General features: G+C 36.6%; 1 protein-coding gene across 2 annotated transcripts; it reads right to left on the bottom strand.

Moving 5' to 3' along the window:
• Positions 1-206: 206 nt before the first annotated feature.
• Positions 207-11047, bottom strand: LOC307167004 (E3 ubiquitin-protein ligase RNF14-like). 2 transcript variants are annotated; one of them, XM_079885861.1, is made up of 8 exons: positions 10972-11041; positions 10561-10679; positions 6585-6745; positions 5216-5346; positions 4546-5049; positions 4198-4420; positions 3620-3741; positions 207-1509 (listed from the first exon to the last, which is right to left on the bottom strand). In XM_079885861.1, the coding sequence occupies exons 2-8, from the start codon at positions 10638-10640 to the stop codon at positions 1375-1377; spliced, it is 1356 nt and encodes a 451-aa protein (XP_079741987.1). In that variant the 5' UTR covers positions 10641-10679; positions 10972-11041; the 3' UTR covers positions 207-1374. The 2 variants fall into 2 exon arrangements, with proteins under 2 accessions (XP_079741987.1, XP_079741988.1); XM_079885862.1 differs by lacking the exon at positions 10561-10679 and having other exon boundaries at positions 209-1509; positions 10972-11047.
• Between the last annotated feature and the right edge of the window lie 1910 nt (positions 11048-12957).

The following is a 12957-nucleotide window of genomic DNA, read 5'->3' as shown; positions in this document are numbered from 1 at the left end:
TCTTCTTTTTTTATTTCTCACAACACGTATTAAAATATCTACTTTGTTTGAAATGAATGCTCATTGCTTTACTCAAAATATAGTGATTTCATATTTCATTAAAATCTGCATTTTAAAATATGTGTGTCATTTCTAGTTCCATGGTTGACATTGCATAATGCTGCAAGAACTAAATTATACGATCCTGTTGATGCTGTCAGTGGAAAATGCACAAAACTTACACTATGAAATAATGACGATACAATTTGTGTTGCATTTCTCTCGATGCTCAGACTGACCACCACAAATTCAACAATCTTTATTATAACAAAGCAAACAAATACAATAGAAAAGTATGGCTTCACAACATCTTCCTAAGTGCAACATTTAAAAACTTACTAAAACAGCACATTATAATATTAACCAGCAAAAGAAAAACGACCTTCATTTCATTTTTACACAGAATTGTGTGCTTATGAGGTTTCAAAAAGCCTTTTTTTTTTTTTTTTTCATTAGGCAAAATTATCCTTCATCGCTGATTGTTTATATCTAAGCACCTTGAGATGTAGAAATATTGTGGATAGGCAACATGTATTTGCCTCTGATCTGTCAAAAGCTGATGAATGAATAGGGGAAAATGTGAATGTTATTTTCTGGTTGATTAAAGTATTTGAATGCAATTTGACAAAGTGCAATAAAGTGAATTAAAAGCTGGAAAAAATCCTGCACTTCAGTGTCCATTTCCTGATTAAATCAAGAGCAAAAAAATAACTATTTTAAACAATATCGCAGCGAAGTACACAAGCATCTTTAGCATATATTAAATTTGAAATTTACTGTGCTTTTCAGATATATATTTAACGTTTATACTCTGTTAGAGCAGGAAGATTATAGTACACTATGGAGGATTTCTTGCATAATTTTTAGCTAAAAATGAATTATTGACCCAGTACCTAAAAAAAAAAAACACTTTATTCCTTTACCAAGTCAATATGATAAGCTGTATACAAGGATTAAGATGTTGATAGAGATCCGTAGCACCTGTTTGTCAAGATAAAATGCAGACAGTTATAATAACACTATGTATGTGCACATGATTTGGGGATAAGTGTGGATAATAAATGGATGGATAATTCTAATCTTGGATACTGTTTAGGGTGAATAGTATGTATATGATGTTTCGGTGTGGTTGCATGCAAACATCAATTTCAGTTGGACTAAAGCAATAATTTATCTTTTTTAAAGTTATGGTTTTTACTTGTCTAGTTTACAGTCTTTGGTTCTACAGTAAAACAGCCCTCTAGAGGTGAAATAAAACCAGTCATGTAATGGATTTTGTGACGCATACCTTATTCTTTGTATGTGAAGAAAAAACATTTTATGTCAGCATTTAACTTAAAAGTTATTGCACGGATTGGTGTCGCCTCTGAAGTGGCTGTAGGGGTCGTTTCTGTTGAGAACTGCAAGGCAGATCCAGCAGAAATACTGTTGACAGGAAATGCAGGACATCTTGTTGCAGCCCAGGTCTTTCTAAAAAAACAAAATCCAGAAAAATTGGGACATTTTGTAACATGAAATAAAATCAGTAATCTGTGATTTGTTAATTCTCCTGAAGCTTTATTTAACTGACAAAAGTTAATTTTTAACATTTCCAAAGTTGTCACTGACCAACTTAATTGTAATTGTAAATATAAACCAATTTAGATTTTGATGGCTGCAACACATTTAAACAGTTGGGACAGAGGCGAAAAGTGAAAAAGCTTATAGAATATCCAACAGTCCACAATTACCAGGGGAATTAGTAATAGGTGATGGTGTTGTGATTGAGTGTAAAAGGAGCATTCACCAAAGGCTCTTTGCCATGTGCAAAAATCACATTTCTCAATGCAACGTTGCAAAGAATTGAGATATTTCAGCATCTACAGTAGGCTACATATATATTGTGAAAAGATTCAGGGAATCCAGAGAAATCTCAGTCTGTGTTGGGCAAGGCAGGAAACCTCCTTTGAATCTGCGTGACCTTTGAGCCCTCAGACGGCATTGCTTGAGAAACCGTCATGCAACTGTGTTAATATACCCACATGAGCTCAGGAGTACATTTTGGGAAAACTGTTGTCAGTCTGCAGCCCCATCAAGAAATGCAACTCAAATCTCTGTTACTCAAGGAGAAAGCTATACATCTGTTCAATGCTGAGATGCCGCTGGGGGAGGGGGAAATATATATCACACATATATCATATATATCACACACACAAACGCAAAGAAAAATGTAATTCATTTAGCAGCTATTTGACAAATTCAATTCCTTAAGGCCTCTCCTCAGGAGGTTAGACCCTAATTTGTACAATAACAACAACACTCCTCTACTAGGGGTTGCACGACTACTACTAGTCGATTTCTTATCAAAACAATACTCGAGTTACTCGACTACTCGTGGTTCATGCTACTGTAAATGAAAAGACATGAAATAGCTAGGCTAGATCTTATCAATAAACATTTATTACTTCATAGCCTAATGCAACAATTACATAAGTAAACTCTCAAAACATTATAATTATGACATTTCATTTTTAAATTTTCATGTAACAGTCTAAAGCTAAATAAATAGCTGTTCTTGCCTTTCATTTCAGACTAGGGGCCGTTCACATATCGCGTCTTTTTCGCGCTCAAGGTCGTTATTTCAACAGTAGGCGCGCGGCCGCGGTGAGCACGCTCATAGTGGAAGCAACGTGGTGCGCTAGTTTTTCCAGGCGGGTTTTTCCTTCTCATCTCCAGAAATATATCTAGTAGTAAAGCTAATGCGAGGGCTAGAAATCAATTAATCCTTTGCTGATACTTCTTCGTCGTCATCATGGAGAGCGCAGTTTGGTTGCATAGCAACGACAGACGCCATGGGAGCGCAAGCGTTTGGTCTGAAACGGCGCCCAGTGACGGATGGTGTAGCAATATTGTTGTCCGGGTGGAAATCGGGAGAAATTCGGGAGAAAGGTCGGTCCGGGAGATTTTCGGGAGGGGCTTTGAAATTCGGGAGTCTCCCGGACAAATCGGGAGGGTTGTCATGTATGGTTTGTAGACACTCAACTACTGCAGTCCAGATCTGTCTCTTATTGAAAATGTATGGCCCATCATGAAAAGGAGAATCAGACAACGACTAGCACGGACTGTTGAGCAGATGTCTTGTATTAGGAGAGATTAGGGAAAAAATTCCACTTGCAAAACTGCAACAATTAATTTCCTCAATTCCCAAATGATTAAAAAAGTGTCATAAAAAGGAAAGTGGTAAACATGCCTCTGTCCTAACTCAAAATCAAATATTGTTTAAATTTACTAAATAAAATAAATTTAGTCAGTGACATTTTTCTTTGTACTTTTGTCAGTTAAATATAGGTTAAAGAGAATTAGTGAATAAATGTATCCAGATATGTCAGGCACTTTTAATGACTAACAAATCCATGGAATTTACAATCAAATCTGATCAAACATGAGTCTTATAAATCATGCCCCAATAATGCTGATCCTGGGTCACTTTCTTTATCTCAGTCAACAAAAAGAGAAAATGAATCCTTTATTTTAAAAAGCTTTTTATTAAGAATCTACACTGTGAAATGTCTGTTTGCAGTCATGAGCTATAGTTGCTGACCTGTATGTTAATGCGACAGGAAGGGCAGCTTTTAGAGTTATCCCTCACCCAGTCTTCGCTTAAAGCATCATCCTTTACTCTTTGAATTCGCTGATTTTCTTGTAGGTCCTTTTCCATTTGTACTTTGTAGAGGAAAATAAGATTGTCTTGTTATAGCATTACCAAATACATAACCCTGTGTATTGTGAAAAGCAATTAAACCCTGCAAACCGATCAGATGACCACAAAAATCACTGTTCAAATGGGGTCTACAAAACTAACCTAGGACAGTAGGGAACCTGGGGGTAGTGTTCAATGACCAACTGAGCTTTACCACTCACATTTCAACAGCTTAGGTTTACACACACACATACACATACACTTCTTCTTTTTTGCATCTCACCACTGTTTTAGCTAATCTAGCTTTCTAATAAAAACCTGCCATTGCAATGAATAGTGACTATGAATAGTGTTTGCTTTAATTGCTTCCTCTGTTGTAAGTATCTGCTAAATGCATGAATGTAAATCGCTATACAAATGAAATTGACTTGCCCTAATTGTACTGGTGTGTATTAAAGGACACTCCACTGAGATCTTACATTCTTTGCAGAGAGAGAGGGCATGATATGCTCGCTTGCAGAGGGTGCAGAAGACGAATCGGCAAGAGGGGCAGATGCCCATGTTGGCGTCAGGCTCGATCATCACAGCCATACAGCAACTCATGCGTGGACAATAAACAATATCTGCCATTAGGTTCAGACTCGACTGCAGGAGGAGGCGGTCATAGCGGGCAAATTCATCTTCACCCACCAGAAGTTTCACCTACAGTATAATAGCAGTACAGTGGCGTTAGTTCCTCTTAAGCTACTGTTCAAACAGCTAAAGTGCTTAATAGTCAAAACCTATTCATAGCTCATACTCAGGCACAAACACGCAAGAAAAAGTACCTGTGCAGGAGAGGCCAAGGACATACACTCAGGCTCAGGACAGGTAAGGCTCTGGACTTTGCCATCTTTTATCTGGATCTGAAAGTATTCCTTCACACATGCCTTGCAAAAAACATGCTGACACTCTTTGAAGAGCAAAGAGTTGGAACCCAGATTCTCAGAGAAGCAGATTCCACAGGAAAAAACCTTGCTATCAAACTCCTTCTGTTTCTGAGCTTCATTAAAATCCAGCAGCAGGGTTAGTATATCTGTGTGAGGGTCAACTTCTTGGACTGCTCGTTGGTCCAACTCTTGCACTTTGCTCTTTTCTACAGCAGTGTCTTCTGCTTGGTTCTGACCAGATTCACAGTGAGGCTGCCCACCAATGGTTTGGACCTCGAGGGGAGACTGGATGTTCAGAAATTCCAGAGTTTCTTCCTTTAGAAACTGGATCCAGGTAAAAAGAACCACATTGCCCTTGTTCTCTTCCCAAAGTCCATCCAGTCTCTTGCAAAGTGCAGTGATCTTTTAGACATTAAATAACTTATTAATTGAGCAGAGATTATCTTAATGGTTATGCCATTATCATTATGCCAATATCATGGTAAAATACCAAATATAAAATACATTATTTAATCATTTAATGTTATTATTAATTACACAAGCTCAGATCAATGCTAAAAATACAAACCTGAACTCTTGAAAGCCATTTGGAGCTTAAAGTAAAGACTGGAGCCGATGATGAAGGGTAGTCTGTAGGTAGTTCAAAACTCAGAACCAAGGGGGGTAGAAAGGATATTCCAAACTCTACGCATGGCTCTCCTATGAAAAATATGCACAAAACATCAGCTTATAAAGACTTTGGGGAACACATGCAATAGAGCTCCAAAGTTATCTGAATTAAAATCAAGATTGCAATGTGGCCTTTTATTTGCAATTATTAATCCACACAATCTGTGATTTAATTAAATAAATATACTGTGTACTTGGCACCACTTCGTTCTGCCTGTATCCTATGGAAGCTTGTTTCTGTCACAGAAGAAAAAAATAAAAAGGTAATTGTGACTTTTTGTCTCACAATGTATACTTTTTCTATGGAAGCTTGTTTCCGCCACAGAATAAAAAAATACTTTTTTATTTTTACAACTTTTAATCTCAGAATTTTTAACTCTGACCCCTGGTTTCACAGACAGGGCTTAAGACTAGTCCTAGACTAAAATGTAAGTCTGAGCTGTTTCCACTGAAATAAACTTGCACTGACTGATCTTAAAAATATATCAGTGCCTTTTTAGTTTTAAGATGCACATCGGCATGTTTTTTTCTAAGCATGTTTATAAAAATTACTTAAATGTCCTAATTGATCTATGGTCTAATCCTGGCTTAGTCTAAGCCCTGTCTGTGAAACCGGGCCTCAATATCTCAGAATTGATCTCGTAATTGAGAGTTATACTGTAAAGTCAGAATTGCGCAATATAAACTTGCAATTGTGAGATAAAAACTCGAAATTATCTTTTAAAATGTTTTATCCAGTGGCGGAAACAAGCTTCCATATTTTCCAGTTCTAAGTATATTTTTCACAATTTTAAAATCACAATTCTGAATTCTGAAGAAAAATTCTGGAAAAAAAAAGGGGAGAATTGTGATATAAACTTGCAATTGTGAGGAAAGAAAAAGTGAGAATTGTTCAACAGTTCAAGAAAAAGACATGGGACTCATTCCTGGTTCATTCCTGAGCAAAAAAGAATGAGATCAGGGTCCACATTTAAATGCTGAAAGAAGTCTGAGTTTGGTAGTTTAAAGAACAACAAAAGTGAACATCTTGAACGACTAACTCTTTATCAACAGCTGAATATGGGTAAACTATGACTTAGTTTGGAGAAAAAATGCATAATTGTTGAGTATGAGAGCAATTGGTTAAATGTGTTTTTAATAGTTTTTGGCCTTGGTATCAAGTTCATCGTGAAGGATCTTAGTACAATAGCTCAAAGTACAATATTTTTCAAAAAAACAGTTAGTTGTTTTGCTTTTTGTTTTTTACCATATCTTGTATGAAATCTTACCCTTGACTAGCAGTCTGAAGTTAGGAGGAAGCTCAGGGCACAGATTGATCTTGCCCCTCTGTCTTGATTCTGTCCTGTGAAACTCCTCTTCGTCATATATGCTCTCTAGCGCCAGCAGTTCATCTGTTTGTGCTTCCTGGTCGGCTGACATTTGAACATACCTGAGATCAATAAAAAAACAAGTATTGTAAAACTGTAGCAAAGTTCAGGTTCAGTGCATTGCAAAGTGGTTTCTAGACTCTAGATTGCCCTAGACTGTGGCCACTCCCACTGTGGCCAATCTGCCAAGCCCATGTTGATTGTTTATACTTAACAAAGACTAATAGTTTAAGGTCTACAAATATGATCAAACATAGACTTAAATATTTTACATAAAAAATCAACAGCAACTTTAAGTTCTCAAACTCCGCCTCCACTTTGTATGCGCAATAAATCGCTACACTAAACGTACTGCAGTGTTCGTGGGAGGATCGCTTTGAACTTCAAATGGACAAAACCCAATTATCTTAATTTATCAAAGTACAAATAGGTCTTTGAAAGAACAATTAGAGGTTGCCCATTTTTTATAGTGTAAATTTCACCTTGCACCTGTTTCACATGCGCAAGCAGAGCGGAGGCAGCGCAGAAGCTGTGCGTATGAAGAACGGGAGCCTCACACACTCACTGACTGCTTTTGTCATGCACAGCTGATTTGTCTGTATCTCAAACTCAGTGATACAGTACACACAATACAAGTCGTCCTCTATCTGTGAACATGATACTTCAGCATTATCTGTGTCTGTATTCCGAAAGAGCAAGTATAAAAAAGCTTTGCCTGGATGTGTTCATCTTAGTTTTCTAACCTATGTACTGGTCGCTGTCAACTCGGGTTTAATGCCATTCCCAGTTATAACAGTCCTCCAATGAGGTAAATGGGCAAGGTGCTTGGGTGAAGCCGGCAGGGCAAGACGCTTGGGTGGAGCCGGCAGGGCAAGACACTTGGGTGAAGCTAGCAGGGCAAGATGCTTGGGTGTAGCCGGCAGGGCAAGACGCTTGGGTGGAGCCGGCAGGGCAAGACGCTTGGGTGTAGCCGGCAGGGCAAGACGCTTGGGTGAAGCTAGCAGGGCAAGACGCTTGGGTGGAGCCGGCAGGCAAGACGCTTGGGTGGAGCCGGCACGGCAAGACGCTTGGGTGAAGCTAGCAGGGCAAGACGCTTGGGTGAAGCCGGCAGGGCAAGACGCTTTGGAATGGCCTCCATGGCCATAACGGGGAAAGCAGGAAGCTCTGGGACCACCAGACCTTGTGAGATGGAAGCCTTCCTCCGCTTACATCAGTGAGGTGATGGCATGAAGAAATCTGCAGTGTTTACTGCTGCCTCAAAATTCTATGTTGATACTTCAAATGTCGGAAAACACTTTTTCTCGACAATAAATGTGCTGTCACACAGAATCAGCCTATACACAGAATCCACGTTTGTGCCGTTGTTCACATTAAAGCACCTTGTTGTCTTGTATTCCCCTTGCCTTGTGTGGACTTTTGTCATTTCCTGTCCTGTGCCATGTTTTGTAGTCCTTTGTAGTTTTTCTTTGTTCTTGTTTTTGTTGTAGTCTCCCCAGGTGTTTCGAATTAGCCACGCCCCCTTGTTATCTTGTTTAGCTTGTTTGCCTGTGTATTTAAGCCCTGTGTCTAGTTTCAGTCTTGGTGAGTTCTTGATGTTGTATGTTGGTTGTTCTGTTCCTGAGTCTGTCTTTGTCAAGTTTTGAGTTTGTTTAAATAAAGTGTGCTGCACGTGGATCCTGCTTCCTCCTATGTTTCAACCGCAACATTACAAATATATCTACGGTACATTCATATTATTAAATTGTATATAAAATTATTTTGTTACTATTGGTAAGGACAAGACGCATTACTTCTCAAACATCATTTATTCTTATCTTTGTAATTTTGTCTCTTTTTTCTTGATTACACATCTTAATTTGATCAAATTAAAATATATTCGCTTTGTTCTAAAGATGTAAAAGTCAAATTGCATTCTGTACACTTAAAAATGTTAAACTTCAAGGGTTTGTGCTGACTTAAAGTTTTAAGTTTAGTCAATTTAAAAAGTGAAGTTTATTAAGCAACAACTTGGATATTTGAGTTATCTCAAGTTAAATCCGGGAAAGTTATTCTGAGTTTTTAAGTTGTGATAATATATATTGTTTTTATAGGCAGCTGTTGGTCCCATTTTAAAAATAATATTACCAAGCATTCTTTTCAGATTACAACCTAAAAAAAGTCAATCAGAAAAATAAAACAACTGCACACGTTTCTGAATATTGATTGATGATCACGTCAAGTAATAGTCTATATAACGTACAAAAGTACAAAAAAAAGAAACATGACACTTGTTAAAAATAATTTTATGTATACAATTTAATAATGTTTTGTTTTAAAATGGATGAGGAAAATGTAGTGCCTTGGAAATCTCTGCAGCTCGTCAAAAAAAGGGGGGCATCTGTCAAATGAAGGAATGACTGTTGGAGTTTCCAATGCTGACAAAAAAGAAAGGTATAACACACATACTGAATAAATATAATTAATGCTATAAAATCACGATTTCATGGTCAGAAGCTGGCTATACTTGACAAATGAAAATCACAAACATGACACTTATTAATAATATAATTTTATAATTAAATATGTATTATTAGTTATTTTGTATTATGTAATTATTAATTTATTAATATGTAACAATTTTATCTCAAACAAATTAGGGAAATAATGTGGGTTGAATCCAAAAAGCTCTAAACAAATTTTAGAACTGTTAAGACTGCATCAGTTAAGACCATTTAAAAAAAAGTTAAATATAGGTATACAAATAAAATGTTTAGGTTACAGCTACATCTGTATCCGAAAAAAATAATAATAATATCAGCAGCGATTGTACGTTTTCGATCCATTTGATGTTTCTCAATTCTAAAACCTATAAGAAAAAATAACTTTTTTGGTTTGAACAATCTGTATGCGTTCTAGGCCATGTCAAATCTCAATTGGCTTGACTGCATGTTCTAGGCTTATGTTGAAGATTGGACATGACTGAACATTTCACTGTACCAAAATTTTGCATAGGCCTACAGAAAAAAACGAGCTGCCCTGTGTCCAAACCCATGGCCTTTGTCACATAAGGGCGGGTACATGCAGTCTTGTCAGACAAGTCCCACAAGATCTTCTGATTAATATTTCCTAATTTAGTAATAAGCCTTCATAAAACAAATTTCAATTGTCTCATTACTCTCAGCATTTTACAAATATTTAGGTTGCGAATTATACAATATAATTTGCGATATGTGTGAAATTATGTGTGGAAACATCTAGAGGTTATAATGTTTTAGCATACAAGTACAACATATAGGGTGACCACCATCAAACAAACCAAATGTGGTACGATTATAAGTTTGTCTGGGACAATGTGGGACATGTTACCAACATTAAAACATAACCTGAAACTGTTATATAATGTTTATCTAACTTAATAAAAACATTTGTATTCTGCCTTTCAGCTGATACAATTATTTGTTCTTTAGTCCCTTCCAGAAAACACCATTACATCACAGTGTAACATAACATGTCTTTATTTTACATGTCATTTAAATTCAACATCACTGAGCCCAAATGCAGCAGGCATCATGCAGATAACTATTTTTGAAACAGTTCTGACCAAGTCCAACTAAAATCCAACTAAATAAATAATGAACAAATAAAATATAAAACAACATGAAATTAGATCATTGACAGTCATTAAACCAAAAGCCATTTTGTCCAATTGGGTGGAAACAGGCCAGAGGCAGCAAATTTAGCGATCTCTTCTTCTTCTTCTTCTTCTTCTTCTTCTTCTTCTTCTTCTTCTTCTTTTTTTTTTTTTTTACTAAAATTCACTTTGTCGACAACAAAACAACGCAAAAAGTTTTTGAAAACTTGGCTAATGTAGTTAACAACTCATTGAAATGGCTTGTACCTTGCCGATGTTTTAACGCAGTGGGTAATTTTCAGACGGTCCCTTAATATCATGCGCTTCCGCATCCAAACATTCGCCATCCAACTATGCGTTGGCTGTTTTAAGTCATTTGTTTATGCCTGTGTACAATTGTTGAATATAATTTAATCTAACTGTGGTATTTATAGGGAAAACAATGGATAGTTCGAGAGCAGATCCTCACATGCATTTCTACATCAAATACTAAAAATGTTTCCCAACAGCCTATAATAATAAAAGGTATGGACCTTGGTAAAGTGTCAAACTAAAATGTACATATTAACTACGTTTAATTATGTCAACAGCTGCTTTAACGCTAGACTGATCAGTTCACTCGTTTTATTCTGAAAAACCGATCAAGAAAATAAATTACTTAGTAGTAGCCTCTATTACCTTTTTCTTCTGCTGCTTCTTCTTAGCTCAGGGCGGTTGTCAAATCAGCTCGTGCTGTTCCGTCACTACTGGGTGTGAAGCAATGACGTAGAGGCAATACAATAAATCGTATGATTCTGTTTATTTAAGACAAGAGAGCTTTACACTGGATTTGTTTAGCAGATTCACACATTTGTAAAAATTATTTGTTAAATTATTTTATTAAGTATAGCCTTCTCTTCTCTAAACGAGTGGGCAACTTTGTTCCTGTCACAAATAAAGGCGTACTTTCTTTCTAAATATTTCAGTTATTTATTTGTGAAAATGTATTGTGTTTATTACAAATGTTGTGTAGTGTATTATGCATGTTCATTTGGAAATTGTATATGAGTATCGCAATAATTTGGTAATAGTGACACCTACAGGTGAACAATGTAGATAGCACCGACTATTTGATGTGCATTTTACATCTGGAAGACGTATTTTTAAGAGTGTTTGCTCATCTGCAGTACGTCTATAGGACGTTTCCTGTCAGATGTCAAATAGACGTTTAGAAGATGTCAGTTTAACATACATTCTAAATCATTACATCTTAAAGACATCTTCTAAACGTCTATTTGACATCTGACAGGAAACGTCCTATAGACATATTGCAGATGACCAAACACTCTTAAAAATACGTCTTCCAGATGTAAAATGCACATCAAATAGTTAGTGCTATCTGTTAGGTTATAACACTAGTTATAACCTGTCATGTGATCTAGCTAGCTTGGTGAATATCAGAACCACAGTGAAACTTTTTTCCTTTTTGTCAAACGTACACGAACTAAGAGGTGTCTGATCGAGAAGAATATTTGCTTGGAAAAATGTCTCCAAATGTCTCATAATGTTTTGTAAGTTTCTGACTAGAAGGCGCACACAGTATGTTTGGTTATTTTTTGGATTTCGTCTGTTAATTTGTAATGTTGTGTGTTGATACTGATTTAATAATACTGACATGGGCAGAAATACAGTCACACATTGTGCATTTAAATGTAATTTTATTAGTTTCAGTTTTCCACGGTATCATGATGTAAAGATTTCAAGATGTTGAAAGATGTCAAACAAACACAGGGTGTCACGATGTTCAATTGGTGTTGAAGTAAGGTCACACGACTTCTTTGCAAATAAGATTTTAAAAGTTAAGACATCAGTTGAAGCATGATTCTTTTAATCAGAAGAAAACCTTCAGGAGCCGTTACAAACTCTTTGTCAGCACCATCCATAACTGCTGTGTGCCTTATTTGATGAAGATCGCAGACCGGGCTTCTTCACTCGAGGATTCAGGATTCTCATAGCATCCGCTTGTCAGAGAAAGTGTTGAAGCAATAGTTCAACCAAAAATGAAAAGTAGGCCTATCTCATAATTTAGTCACCCTCAAGCCATCCTAGGTGTAGCCTATATGACTTTATTCTTTCAGCCAAACACGTTAGCAGCTCTTCAAATTTAGCAGGAATAATAAACGATGTAAACAGCTATAAATAACAGGGACAATTGAAAAAGATAGACACAATGTAAATGAAAATAGATGAATATATCTAAACAAATAAACAAAGACATAATATAGAATGCAAAATAAGATATAACTATAAAGATAGACACAATGTACATTGAGTTTGTGCAAAGTGAATAATAGTGCAGTACAGGAATGCAGTGTAGGAAGGAGATGTTATTTCACCTTTTTTAAGTTAAAGGCACACTATGCAGTTTCCGTTTTTCTCAAACAGGGACCCCTAGAGTTGCTGTGGAGTACTTGTATTTAACGTTACTGTTGTAAATACCACTCACGCAGAGCCGTCTCTGCACTCTTCCGACCGCGCTTTCTTTGTTTTCTTCGTTGACTCTACTAGGGCTGAACGATACATCGAATTTTCATCATCATCGCGATATGAACCCGCGTGATGAACACATCGCAACAGACAGCCTGATACGACGAATAATGCCTGGTTCAGATTACAAGATTTTTG

The sequence above is a fragment of the Squalius cephalus genome (genome assembly GCF_949319135.1).
Source record: "Squalius cephalus genome assembly, chromosome: 11".
Taxonomy (NCBI): Eukaryota; Metazoa; Chordata; class Actinopteri; order Cypriniformes; family Leuciscidae; genus Squalius; species Squalius cephalus.
This window is presented reverse-complemented; position numbering and strand designations above follow the sequence as displayed.

Coding starts and splice junctions, on each gene's coding strand:
- LOC307167004 (XM_079885861.1), bottom strand. CDS start 10,640: ATGGCGAATGTTTGGATGCGGAAGCGCATGATATTAAGGGACCGTCTG. Junction 5,347..6,584: donor CTTCAGACTGCTAGTCAAGG/GTAAGATTTCAT, acceptor TATTTTTCATAG/GAGAGCCATGCGTAGAGTTT. Junction 3,742..4,197: donor CCTCTCTCTCTGCAAAGAAT/GTAAGATCTCAG, acceptor TCCTCTACAAAG/TACAAATGGAAAAGGACCTA.